This window comes from Micromesistius poutassou, assembly GCF_964030765.1.
Source record: "Micromesistius poutassou genome assembly, chromosome: 15".
Classification (NCBI taxonomy): Eukaryota; Metazoa; Chordata; class Actinopteri; order Gadiformes; family Gadidae; genus Micromesistius; species Micromesistius poutassou.
Window position 1 is genome coordinate 16,286,720 of NC_140285.1, and position 12,619 is coordinate 16,299,338.

Genomic DNA, 12,619 nt, shown 5'->3' on the forward strand with positions numbered 1-12,619 from the left:
CACACTCGCTCTCTCTCTCTCTCACACACACACACACACACACACACACACACACACACACACACACACACACACACACACACACTCCCTCCCACTTTAATTAACACCAAAGTCCTCTAGGAAAAGCGACTTGTTAACTACTACAAGGTGTCAAGTGTGGCGCGTTCTGTGCGACTCCATAACGCGTGCGTGGCTGTCCTCCTCCCTCAGGCACCAACGTGTGCAAGGTGGACAACGGCGGCTGCGAGCAGCTGTGTCTGTTCCGCGGCAACGGGCAGCGGACGTGCGCCTGCGCCCACGGCATGCTGGCCGAGGACAACAGCAGCTGCCGCGACTACGACGGCTACCTGCTCTACTCGGAGCGCACCATCCTGAAGAGCATCCACCTGTCAGACGAGACCAACCTCAACGCGCCCATCAAGCCCTTTGAGGACCCCGAGCACATGAAGAACGTGATCGCGCTGAGCTTCGACTACCACGGCGGGGGAGGCAAGGGCACCAACCGCGTCTTCTTCAGCGACATCCACTTCGGGAACATCCAGCAGATCAACGACGACGGCACCGACCGCAAGATCGTGGTGGACAGTGAGTGTGAAGTGTTTGTGTATAAGCATTAATGTTAATTATGAGTACTACACTGTGTCACGATACCTCTTGTACCTCTCCAGAGACATAGAATGGCTAATGTTGCTTACAGCGATGACTTATTGTGAAACACAAAATCGAATTCCATCTCAGATGATCGATCTCTATAGCTCAGTGTTGCCACTCTGAGTAATCTCTAGGAACCGCCTCTCATCACATATTGTCCTTATCTAAAGGCAAGAAAAGGCTTGCGTGTGCTCTTGTTGTGTGTGTTGCATGTCCTTGGCCGGCTCATTATGTTGTTCAGGGAGCATCTCCATTGGTTTGGGAGCACAGCTGGCTGGGGGCTCTGGGTAAAGTAGAGGGACAAGACCACGCACATGCACCCTTGGCCCATAGCTCTTCTCCTAGTTATGTTTAAGTGTTTTTTTAATCCCACTCTCATTAATGATTCAAGGGGCAGGTGCCTGAATCCCATCAAGGTGAATTCACATTTAAAAGCCCAGAACTGTTTTCAAGCCTTCAATGTTTAAAACATTGAATGTTTGATGTGGTTAATGTTGCCTAGACGACCGTGATCCTAATACATGTTATTGTGTTGTTTTTTACGTAACATAGTTTATTAACACAAAAAGCATTTCAGCGTAAATTCCACAATATCAGAAAATAGCAGATCACTTCCTGCCGTAAAAGGACATTGATGGGGGAGGGGCTGGGGGAGGAGCTGGGGGAGGGGCTGGGGGAGTCTGTGTCCAGTGACCTCTCGCCGGTCAGTTCTGCGCTCCGTCCGACGTGGTGTCCAGCTCAAAGGGCCGCACCGTGTCCGCGTTGCCCCACGCGTACGGGCAGCCAATCAGAAAGCGGCGGCAGTCCTCCCAGCGCCGCCTCCCGAGCTCCGCCAGGTCGCACCTGAACTTGTGGGACATGAAGACGTAGAGGACGGGGTTCACCAGCGCCGCCGAGGACGCCAGCAGCCGGGCCAGGAGGGCCACGTAGCGGAAGCCCTCGGTGCCCCCCACGGTGCCCCCGATGAAGGAGAACATGAGGGCGTAGGAGGGCAGCCAGAGCAGGGTGAAGACCAGCACCAGCAGGGCCGAGGTGTGGGTGACCTGCTTCTGGTAGCGCTCCAGCCGCGGCGCCCCCCCCAGCTGCCGGGCGTGGCGCAGGAAGCGGTAGATCTTGGCGTACATCAGCACGATGACGCCCAGCGGGAGAGCGAAGGCGCAGAGGAAGAGGGCGGTGCTGTAGACCAGCTGGCTGAAGTCGGACAGGAAGGCAAAGCAGTAGACGGCGCTGGAGGAGCTGACGGTGCGGAAGGCGAACTGGGGCACGGCGAGGGCCAGGGCGGGCGCCCACAGCAGCGCCGCGATCAGCGTGATGCGCCGCCGCATCCTGGAGCGGAAGGCCCACGTCGGGTGCACCACGGTGAGGTAGCGGGTCACGGCCAACGCCGACAGCGTGAAGACGGACGCGGCCGAGCAGGCCACGCCCATGAAGCTGATGGCCTTGCACAGGAAGCTGCCGAAGGGCCAGCGGCCCAGCGCGATGGCGGACGTGTGGAAGGGCAGGCAGAGCAGCAGCAGGATGTCGGCGGCGCTCAGGGCCAGCAGCAGGGTGTCCGTGCTGTGGGGGGCGTGGCTGTTCTTCCTCCGCCGGCCCGCCAGGATGGTGATGACCAGGGAGTGGCCCAGCAGGCCGGTGCCCAGGATGAGGGCGTCCAGGGTGGGCACTAGCACCTTGACGACGACGCTTTCCCCCCTCGCCGCACCGACCCCACTGCCGTTGACCGGCTGCAGCTCGGAGTAAGCCGTAAAAGGTCCTTCAGTCATTTCCGATCAATGTCCCGAGGTCCCGTCTGTGGAAGAATCGCTCCCGCCTCCAGCTCAGACCACAGCCATCATAAGCATGCCCTCGTCCCAAAGTGATGGCAGAGGTATCAACAGCTATTCAGGCAACCAAGATAACCCTGCACACTCAACTGGCATATGTGGCCATCATTGAAGGAAAAGACAACACATATTTATATACATACTGGTTATTTAAGATAATGTTTCAGGTTTCTCCTGCCCCCACTAAAAAATAGAGCCCTTGAAGAAGAGTGTATCTGAAGTTATTCTTGACCTTTTCCCATCACTTGATATGAAGACATCCAGTTGTACTCACGGAGAAGATGGAAAGATGACCTTCTGTGAAGTGTATATTTTTAGATTTGCTCCAAAGATGAGCAGCCTGTGTTTTAACTGCACAAATGCAGCAGTAAATCTTGTCACAGTGCTATTGATTTCTGGCAACCAGGCAACAGAGGAGGAATGAATCCCAAGGGTTATTGGCCGCTATTCCGCACGAAAAGCATTCGCCTCTGCTCCATGATGAGTGCTCGTATTGTTTGGTGGACTCCTTGTCCTGTGTCTCACAAGCTCTCCAGATGTTTACAACCTCTTGATACTACCGGTGAGGGAGAAAATCCTCTTTTAAATCTCAAACGCTCTTCAATCTCCAATTAAAAAGGAAAAATCCAATGTGATTCAAAAGGGTGAAGGTTGTGAGTTGTCAGCAGGCGACAGGGGATGTGTGAGCTGTGTCTGTTGTATTATGTACTCTGTAGCAGGCGTACCATACTGTTTGCTCAGTGGGTCGTCTGGTCCGGGTAAAGAGAGAGGGGACGGAGGCACGGACGAGATTATTCTCTTACTTCACCTCTGATGAGCTGCGACTCAGACCCACTGTAGCCGTTCTGTTTTGGACGGCGTGGATGAGTAGGAACAGGCGCCTTTGGCTCTCCATGATTCTTTTCAGCCCATAGGTAGATTATTTAAGATGTGTGTAGTGTTTTAGCTACAACAATGTTTGCTAAATGCCTCATCTGTCTAAAAGCCCAATCATCCTCACATTCATTAACTGTTTGACATGAACAAACAGTCCAGGCTTTTATTGTCGAGCAACAGCGGTCATAAATGTGGTTTATCGGATGACAGAGGGGGAAAATAACGTTGGAAACCAACCTTTTGAAGACACGGTGGCGCTTGTTGCTAAGTAGCCTTGACGTAACACTGTGTGTATCGTAGTGCAGCACCTTCTCAAAATAGAGCTTCAGATCAAAAGGTACTGAAGTGACTGTGAGAGAAAGTAGGCAGGTAATATGTGGATAAGTGGGTGGATACAGCTATAAAGAAATTGATGTTGCGGTGGTTATGGTCTTTTCTCCTCACGTTTTACCTTTTAAACCTGCCTGCACCTCCTAAATTAACCATCCCCCTGAAGAGAGCTTCATCTGTGAAAGGAGGACTTGAAATGAGTGTAGACCCTTAGAGGCAGGCGGGCCTTAAAGACTGGATGATTTATTTAAAGTGGATCCAGGACTGCAGGCTATCTGTGTTACCTCCGCCAAACTCTCTCTGCAAACCTCTTATACTGGCTGCCTCTTATACTAGTCTTGGCCCTTGACCGTGCTGCATCATTCCTCCATCATTAAGGAACGTGGTGAATGATGTCAAGGATAGTCTACCACCATGACCATTGTAAGATTTTCCATTATTTTGTGTATGGTTATTTAAATGGTCTTTATCTGATAACCTCATTAAATGTTCTGGATTTTTTTCGGGGAGGCAGGGGGAAATTATTTGGTTACAAAAAACTGCCAGGAAATAGGCATTTCCAGGAGATAGGAGATTTCCAGGAAATAGTAATTTCCTGGAACTATTAAAAAAATCAACTATTAAAAAAATGTATAATAATAAAAAAAATTCTTGTTACAGCTCGCCGAAAAAAAATCCAAATAAATATAGTCGATGGAAACCAAAGTCATGGACGCAACATTGGAAACCAAAGCTAGCCTGTGCCTATCTCCCCTCTCTTCCCCTCCCAGACGTGGGGTCGGTGGAGGGGCTGGCGTACCACCGGGGCTGGGACACGCTGTACTGGACCAGCTACACCACCTCCACCATCAGCCGCCACACGGTGGACCAGAGCCGCTCGGTGGCCTACAACCGCAACACGGTGGTCACCATGTCCGGGGATGACCACCCCCGCGCCTTCGTGCTGGACGAATGCCAGGAGTGAGTAGTCTGTTCACTCTCACCATGGTGTGAGAAGTGATGTGTTCCTGCCTTAACAGCCGGGGAAGGTGGCCCTGTTTGGAGATAATAGACATCTCATTTTCCCACGGTTTCATCCAAATAACTTCTTAGCTTGTAGACACAGTAGATCTGGGTTTTTTCGAAACCCCCAAAACACCCCAAAACATTGTGTTGGGGTGAATGTTGTTTCTTAGTTCCGCCCTCTCCTCGGATGGAAACTAATCTTGTTGCATGTTTCCCCCCCGTCAGCATCATGTTCTGGACCAACTGGAACGAGCAGGCCCCCAGCATCATGAGGGCCTCCCTGAACGGGGCCAACGTGCTGGTGATCATCGGCAGTGACATCAAGACCCCCAACGGCCTGGCCGTGGACCACCGCGCCGAGAAGCTCTACTTCTCTGACGCCACGCTGGACAAGATCGAACGCTGCGAGTACGACGGCAGCAACCGCTACGTGAGTCCTCTGTCCTCTACGCTGAAGGACCTTAATAATTTAACTTCCTCCATAATAGTGTTAGGGTTAGGTTAGTGTGTGTGTGTGTGTGTGTGTAACAGTGTCTGTGTGTGTGTCTGTCCTTGTCCTCTAGATGCTGCTGAAGAACGAGCCGGTGCACCCGTTCGGCCTGGCCGTGTACGGGGACTACATCTTCTGGACGGACTGGGTGAGGCGGGCCGTGCTCCGCGCTGACAAGTACACGGGCGGAGACATGAAGGTGCTGCGCGCCGACATCCCCCAGCAGCCCATGGGCATCATCGCCGTGGCCAACGACACCAACAGCTGTGAGTGGGGCTGACCGATCAGCCGCTGCTAGATCAATGATCAATGACTGTGATCAGTAGCTGTGTTGATTGACGGTGATGTGATGAAGCGTACAACTTCTACGTTGACAGGTGAGTTTTCTCCGTGTCGAACAAACAACGGAGGTTGCCAGGACCTCTGTCTGCCCACTTCAGATGGACGGGTCAACTGCAGTTGCCGTGGAGACCGCCGCCTCCTCGAGGACAACATGTGTTCAGGTTAGAGAGAGGGAGATGGGATGGATCAGGGGGGAGACATTTGTCTGGTGTTAGATCACAGTAGGGTGTGGGGTGTTGGGGGGAAAATATGTTTGAGGTGTACAAATGTATAATTATTTACTCATTTTAAATGAGTGATTAAACTATATTTGTCCACATTGACTCCATACAGCTCTGAATATCTCCTGTGGCAGCGTGGAGGACTTTGAGTGTGGCAACGGGGACTGTATCAACTACAGTCTGACCTGTGACGGCATGGCCCACTGCAAGGACAAGTCTGACGAGAAGCAGTCCTACTGCGGTAAGGCTCTGGTCTGAAGGACCTGCTTGGAAAGTTTCTCTGAAAACTTTCCATAAAGTGTTCCACAATATTGTTCCACTGTTAGATAATTCACATAACTAGCATTAGTACCTGGTGTTTGTAGCCCCGAGAAGAACAACCAATCATGCTCACCATATACTATGACGTCATCGTCCTCCACAGCCAATCGGCTGTGTAAGAAGGGCTACCGCCGCTGCATCAACGGACGCTGCATCGGCCACCAGTTCTGGTGCGACGGCACTGACGACTGTGGCGACCACTCGGACGAACTGCCCTGCAACAGTGAGGAAGAGTTCACCTCATGTGCTCAGTCTCAGAATGATGGATTAACGTGTGCAAACTTCTGATCATGCCAACGTGTTGTCGCCGCAGTGACTCTGTGCAAGCTGGGGGAGTTCCAGTGTAAGGATGGGAGCTGCATCTCCAACTACAGCCGCTGTGACCAAGTGGTCAACTGTGAGGACGCCAGCGACGAGATGAACTGCCGTGAGTGATCGCTCTCTCTCGCTCTCTCTCTCTCTCGCTCTCTGTCTCTCTCTTGTTCTCTCTCTCTCTAGCTCGCCCTCTACCCCAGTGCCTTCCAGCCGGGCGTGGCGCCCCCTAGCCCCGGTCTCGGTGTTAACTGAACGGTTTTGTTTTCTCCGTTTTCCAGAAGCCACCGACTGCGCGCGCTTCTTCCGTCTTGGGGTGAAGGGCGCGTCGTTCCAGAGCTGTGAGAGAACCACGCTGTGTTACCTGCCCTCCTGGGTGTGTGACGGCAACAACGACTGTGGAGACTACTCCGACGAAAGAAACTGCCCAGGTACTGACCCCCTACAGGGTACTGACCCCCTACAGGGTACTGCCCTCCTACAGGGTACTGCCCTCCTACAGGGTACTGACCCCCTACAGGGTACTGAACCCCTACCCGGTACCCCCCCTCCAACCTCATTTACATTTAGGGCATTTAGCTTTTATCCAAAGCGACTTATAATTGTCATAAAAAAGAGAAACAAATAATATATCTCTGCCGGTACAGTAAGGATGTTCATAGAACCAAGTGCCAAGCACCAACAACCACTAGGTTAACCCGTTCCCCGTCTACAACAACGATAGCTAGGATAAGGTGGCACCCGGCCTGCTCCACGACAACATGTCCTCACTGGAAGCGCTGTGTTTGTTTCTGTGTCCTCAGACAAGAGGAAGCTGAAGTGTCCGGTGAACTTCTTTGCCTGTCCCAGTGGCCGCTGCATCCCTATGAGCTGGACGTGTGACAAAGAGAACGACTGTGAGAACGGGGCGGACGAGACGCACTGTGGTCAGTCCTCCAGACTACAATCACCTTTGTTCTTCATTTTGTATTGTTGTCTATGAAATGTAAGGGTGAGGGTCATCTGAAGGCGCAGTGTGCAAGGTATCGTACATTTGGTAGATCTGTTTAACTAGATAAATCTCGGTTAATAATGTAATGGATCAAATAAACCATATCTAAGCACTTCTGATGCAGTTAGCAGCAACATTTTGTATTGTTTTCAGTTCCCACATTTCTTAAATGATGTTACCTCATGCTCATGATGTCATTATTGATTACTCAATTCTTGTTCCAGCACCAATTGTGATGCTAAATCATTCATTTCCTGCATCTCCGTATTCGTTGGGCATTTTGCAAGTCCAAGGACTGGAACCACTTATTAAGAATCATGTTGATGTCATTCTTTCATGAGCCCTCATGACTCTCCCTTGGCTCTCTCTCTTTCTTTCTTTATTTCTTTATTTCTTTCTTTATTTCTTTCTTTCTCCAGACAAGTTCTGCACGTCCAGCCAGTTTGAGTGCTCCAACCACCGCTGCATCTCCAGCCGGTGGGTGTGCGACGGGGCGGACGATTGCGGTGACGGCTCCGACGAGGACCTCAAGTGTAGTGAGTTGCGACCGATAAACACTGTGGACACCGTGTCTCCCACGGCACATCATGGTACACTGACGTTGCTGATGTCCAATGGTTGGACGAATCCGATGGTTGAATAAGGAGGGATCATGTCTTGGGTACGACATAGTTCAGAGCCAGTGAAGCTTTGAGTTTAAAGTCTGAACCAAAATGGTGATTGTTGAAGAATCGCAAACCTTTGAAGGCAGGTTTAGTGTAAGGGTTTTTTTTCCAAATGTGTTCCCATAATGCATTGCATCCCATCCTTTTGATTGACTTGCCTTGGAGGACATATTTTAATGAGGATTTTATAATTTTCTCTTTTTCTTCTTGTTTGAAAACCAATTTGATATTCTTTTAAGCCTAAATTAACATTATACAGAGAAATAAAAATAAATTCTCTGTAGATCAAAAAAATGTGATTAGTTCCACAATGTTCTCTCTGTTTAAAACCTCAAACACATAATGAATACATCACTGCCTTGGAATCCCTTGTTTAAAACCAATTTCCTCAGAGCTCTTGCATAAACACAATTCTGGCTCCTCTGACAAAGACTCGCTGTTCAGAAATTAATATAATAATACACACGTCATTTGGTTGATGCTTTTATCCAAATTCTCTTGCAGCACTGTGAGTGCAAACATTGTCGGCATGGAGGGCCCCAGTGCGAAAGGCTTCTCACATGGTACGTCATCATCTCGTATGGCCTGATGACTCTTCTCCGTCCTCCCCAGAATCCAAGACCTGCAGCCCAGAGGCCTTCCAGTGCCCGGGCTCCCACATGTGTGTCCCCCAGCGCTGGAAGTGTGACGGGGACAAGGACTGTCCTGACGGGGCCGACGAGAGCGTCAAGGCCGGCTGCTGTGAGTCCAAAGCCCTGTTCATGTTGTTTACTGGTTCTCCTTTTTAAAAAGGGTTGGAACACCCATACCAGCTCATCCACTCATCCATCCCTTTTAATCACCGACTCCTCCCCCCCCCCCAGTGTACACCAGCAACAACACTTGTGACGAGATCGAGTTCATGTGCCAGAACCGGCAGTGCATCCCCAAGCACTTTGTGTGCGATCACGACATTGACTGCTCCGATGGCTCAGATGAATCACCCGAGTGTGGTAAGTGTGTGTGTGTGTGTGTGTGTGTGTGTGTGTGTGTGTGTGTGTGTGTGTGTGTGTGTGTGTGTGTGTGTGTGTGTGTGTGTGTGTGTGTGTGTGTGTGTGTGTGTGTGTGTGTGTGTGAGATTGAATTAAACAAAACGATAAACAAAAGAGTGTGAAAGACATTTAATAAGGGTTGTCACTATTTGTTCTTATGTAAAAAGAGGACAGCATATTTGATGGTTCAATGACACAGCAACATGAGGACTACGTCTCTCTGTCTCTCAGAATACCCCACCTGTGGCCCGGAGGAGTTCCGCTGTGCCAACGGCCGCTGTCTGAACCAGAAGAGCTGGGAGTGTGACCGAGAGTTTGACTGTCAGGACCGCTCCGACGAGGCCCCCAAGAACCCCCACTGCACAGAGTCCGGTAAAGAGCCTCAACCAATATAACCCTCGTCTTACGCCTGAAGACGGGAGAGAAAACTGGAAGGACAGACGCATGGGAGGGACAGGAGGGGGAGGAACAGAAACAAAATTGTCCATTAACAGGGATGGGGGCACATGGTCTTCATAAGGGCTCACATTAAACGACAGAATAGGGTTTGGGGAGCCCAACCTAGTAAAAATGAAAAAATGAATCTTTAATCACACGGTTGAAGTGCAGTGCAGTGTGGTGAATGTTGCATACACACCCTCGTACAACGTTCTCTTTGTAGAGCGTTCCCCGAGGAGCTAAACACCACATGCGGTCCTACCTCTTCCCTTGCAGAGAGGAAGTGCAACGAGTCGGCGTTCATGTGCCGCAACGGGAAGTGCCTGAACGAGACCCTGCTGTGCGACCGCAACGACGACTGCGGTGATGGCTCCGACGAACTCAACTGCTTCATCAACGAGTGCCTGAACAGCAAGCTGAGCGGCTGCTCCCAGCTCTGTGACGACCTCAAGATCGGCTTCAAGGTACAGCGCTGGTTTGGGGGATACCTCAGGTGGGCCCTGCGGCTTCTGCTCCTGGTTGCTTCACTTCCAGAACTTCAACTTCAATGAGAGACTGGGAACAACCTGAGATGTTTGTAATGCAACCCTCTCTCTCCCATACCTTCCTATCTATCACACTCTATCATAAAGCATAAAAAAAATGTAAAAAGCGTGTGCGTGCTATGTCGTGTGTGCATTTGAAGACCGCTGTGTGTTGACCCGCCCTGTGTGCTCTGGGCCCTCCAGTGCCGCTGTGAGGCTGGCTTCCAGCTGAAGCGTGATGGCAAGACGTGCGTGGACGTGGACGAGTGCACCACCAGCTACCCGTGCACGCAGCGCTGCATCAACACACATGGCAGCTTCCACTGCCTCTGCGTGGACGGCTTCGAGCTTAGCCCCATCGACCCCACCATCTGCAAGTCCACCTCCGGTACGCCCTCCTGTCAGCCCTCCAGCTCGTTTGAAGGCCGGATGGGTCTCAGCTGTGTATGTTGATGAATGCAGCACTGAGTGCGACTGGCTCAAATGGTTCATCATTTTTTTCCCTGTGTGCAGAGGAGGAGCCCTACCTCATATTCGCCAACCGGTATTACTTACGAAAATTGAATCTGGACGGCTCCAATTACACCCTCATCAAACAGGTACTGTTGCAGTGAGACCGTAAAGCCACCACCTCCTCCCACACGTGATCAGCAGGGTGGTAAACCCGGTCCTCCTCTCCTGCTCTCCTCCAGGGCCTGAACAACGCGGTGGCGCTGGACTTCCACTACGCCGAGCAGATGATCTACTGGACGGACGTCACCACGCAGGGCAGCATGATCCGCCGCATGCGCATGAACGGCAGCAGCGTGGAGGTCAGTGAGACACCAGGGACTGTGGGCTGGAAGTCAATACCTGGGGCCTTATCCACCTAGCAGCCGTCTTGGATCTAGACACTAACTGGGCGGGGAAACTGTATGCGGGTTTTAGTCAATGAGTACCAGTTCAACCTTTGGGATCAGATATCAAGTGGAGGAAGAACATCATACAGGGGTTAGTTATTGTGACTTGGTGTGGGATAACTTTTTATGATCATCATAATAGTTTATGGTTTAACGTCATACTACTGCATAGAACCGACTTATGGTAATCAACATATAACATATATATATAACATTCAGATCTAGTTCATACTGTGATGTTTTCTTCCTATTCAATACGCCGGCCACCCACAATATTATAGACGAAGAATCAACAAGATCATTCATCAGGTCTTCTCTGATTGGACACAATCTCACTCAGACTCTTATGACGATTGGCAGGTTCTGCACCGGACGTCCCTCAGCAACCCGGACGGCCTGGCGGTGGACTGGGTGGGCGGGAACCTGTACTGGTGCGACAAGGGGCGCGACACCATCGAGGTGTCCAAGCTGAACGGGGCGTACCGCACGGTGCTGGTGAATAGCGGGCTGCGGGAGCCGCGCGCCGTGGCCGTGGACGTGCGCTACGGGTGAGCCAGGGATCTGGGGGACTTGTGGGACTCCCAGCTAAAGGTTGCAACCTTGAGCAAGACGGCGCACCTCTACGTTCTGTTAAATGACTAAATCAAATGAGGAAACCCATATGCTAAATGAATCGTGTTATAAGTTTTATGTTATGTATTTGATCCACTGAATACTCAGAGGTAGTGACCACTCTGTTTAATCCACTCTCATACGTTATGTGTCTTATGTGCGGGCGGCATGTGGCTCAGGAGGTAGAGCGGGTTGGCTGGTAACTGGAGGGTTGCTAGTTTGATCCCTGGCTCCTCCTAGATGAGTGTCCAGGTGTCCCTGAGCAAGACACCTCACCCTGACCAGCCGGCACTCGCCTTGCATGGTTCTCTGCCGTCGGTGTGTGACTGTGTGCAAGAATGGGTGAATAGACGTTTTTACACTGACAAATATGCCCGTCTTATGCACACCTTTTTCCCGGCACGGTCCACGGGTTTACACTGCCCGAGGTTAATTGCCAGCTTGAGCTAGCACCCCAATTTACCTTCCCGGACCCTACACACATTGGCGGTTTAATTTTGATGTAAATGCGATTAGATGGCTCCGTGGTTCCAGGGGGGGGGCTTGGGTAGAGGTGTTGCTGCACTGTCTCTACAACAGAGACAACACAGCGATATCAACATGAGTAGTTCTAACTGGAGAGATGGTGAAATCCATGAGCTGCTGATCATGTGAGAGAAGGTGATGCAGTCGCATTAAACAAAGATGGGGAAAGATGGTGCGATCTACGAGAAAGACGCAGAGGTCAGCAACAAGTGGTCAGCAAAATAAAGAATATGTTGGCGTTTTTGCACTTGTAAATAGTTATTCGCATTTGTAGCCTACCCTCACATGTATACTCATTCTTGCATGCAAGTCTCTTAAATCATAAAAAAATAAAAACATTCGTATTCGTAGAGGTCTAGACTCCAGGCGCAGCCCCGCCTTCTCCTGTCAACCAAGAAAGCCCGCTCTGTGACGACGGGGGATTTTACCCACTCGGTTTCACACAGGCAAGACGGTGAAATTGCCGGGTGTGCCAAGACGCGACCGAACCGGCTTGGCAGTGTAAAAACGCCTAACGTTAGGCGACGTGTAAAGCGCTTTGAGTGGCAACTGGTTAGAAAAGC

At 51.0% G+C, this 12,619-nt stretch overlaps 2 protein-coding genes across 2 annotated transcripts in view; one reads left to right on the plus strand and one right to left on the minus strand.

Annotated features, from left to right (window-relative positions):
• LOC311359891 (low-density lipoprotein receptor-related protein 1-like) overlaps positions 1–12,619 on the plus strand; it is a 96,006-nt gene that overhangs the window by 63,163 nt on the left and 20,224 nt on the right. Inside the window, exons 41-59 of the mRNA XM_084479918.1 lie at positions 211–585; positions 4,451–4,640; positions 4,911–5,115; positions 5,249–5,441; positions 5,553–5,678; positions 5,851–5,979; positions 6,163–6,282; positions 6,373–6,486; positions 6,653–6,802; positions 7,175–7,297; positions 7,782–7,898; positions 8,640–8,768; positions 8,891–9,019; positions 9,290–9,430; positions 9,773–9,960; positions 10,225–10,408; positions 10,534–10,619; positions 10,713–10,832; positions 11,280–11,467. Of these exons, the coding sequence (XP_084336044.1) occupies positions 211–585; positions 4,451–4,640; positions 4,911–5,115; positions 5,249–5,441; positions 5,553–5,678; positions 5,851–5,979; positions 6,163–6,282; positions 6,373–6,486; positions 6,653–6,802; positions 7,175–7,297; positions 7,782–7,898; positions 8,640–8,768; positions 8,891–9,019; positions 9,290–9,430; positions 9,773–9,960; positions 10,225–10,408; positions 10,534–10,619; positions 10,713–10,832; positions 11,280–11,467 (3,007 nt within the window). The remainder of the gene's footprint in view (positions 1–210; positions 586–4,450; positions 4,641–4,910; positions 5,116–5,248; positions 5,442–5,552; positions 5,679–5,850; positions 5,980–6,162; positions 6,283–6,372; positions 6,487–6,652; positions 6,803–7,174; positions 7,298–7,781; positions 7,899–8,639; positions 8,769–8,890; positions 9,020–9,289; positions 9,431–9,772; positions 9,961–10,224; positions 10,409–10,533; positions 10,620–10,712; positions 10,833–11,279; positions 11,468–12,619) is intronic.
• On the minus strand, positions 1,330–3,424 carry LOC311359894 (galanin receptor type 1). The gene has a single exon (XM_084479924.1). The coding sequence runs from the start codon at positions 2,412–2,414 to the stop codon at positions 1,356–1,358; it is 1,059 nt and encodes a 352-aa protein (XP_084336050.1). The 5' UTR covers positions 2,415–3,424; the 3' UTR covers positions 1,330–1,355.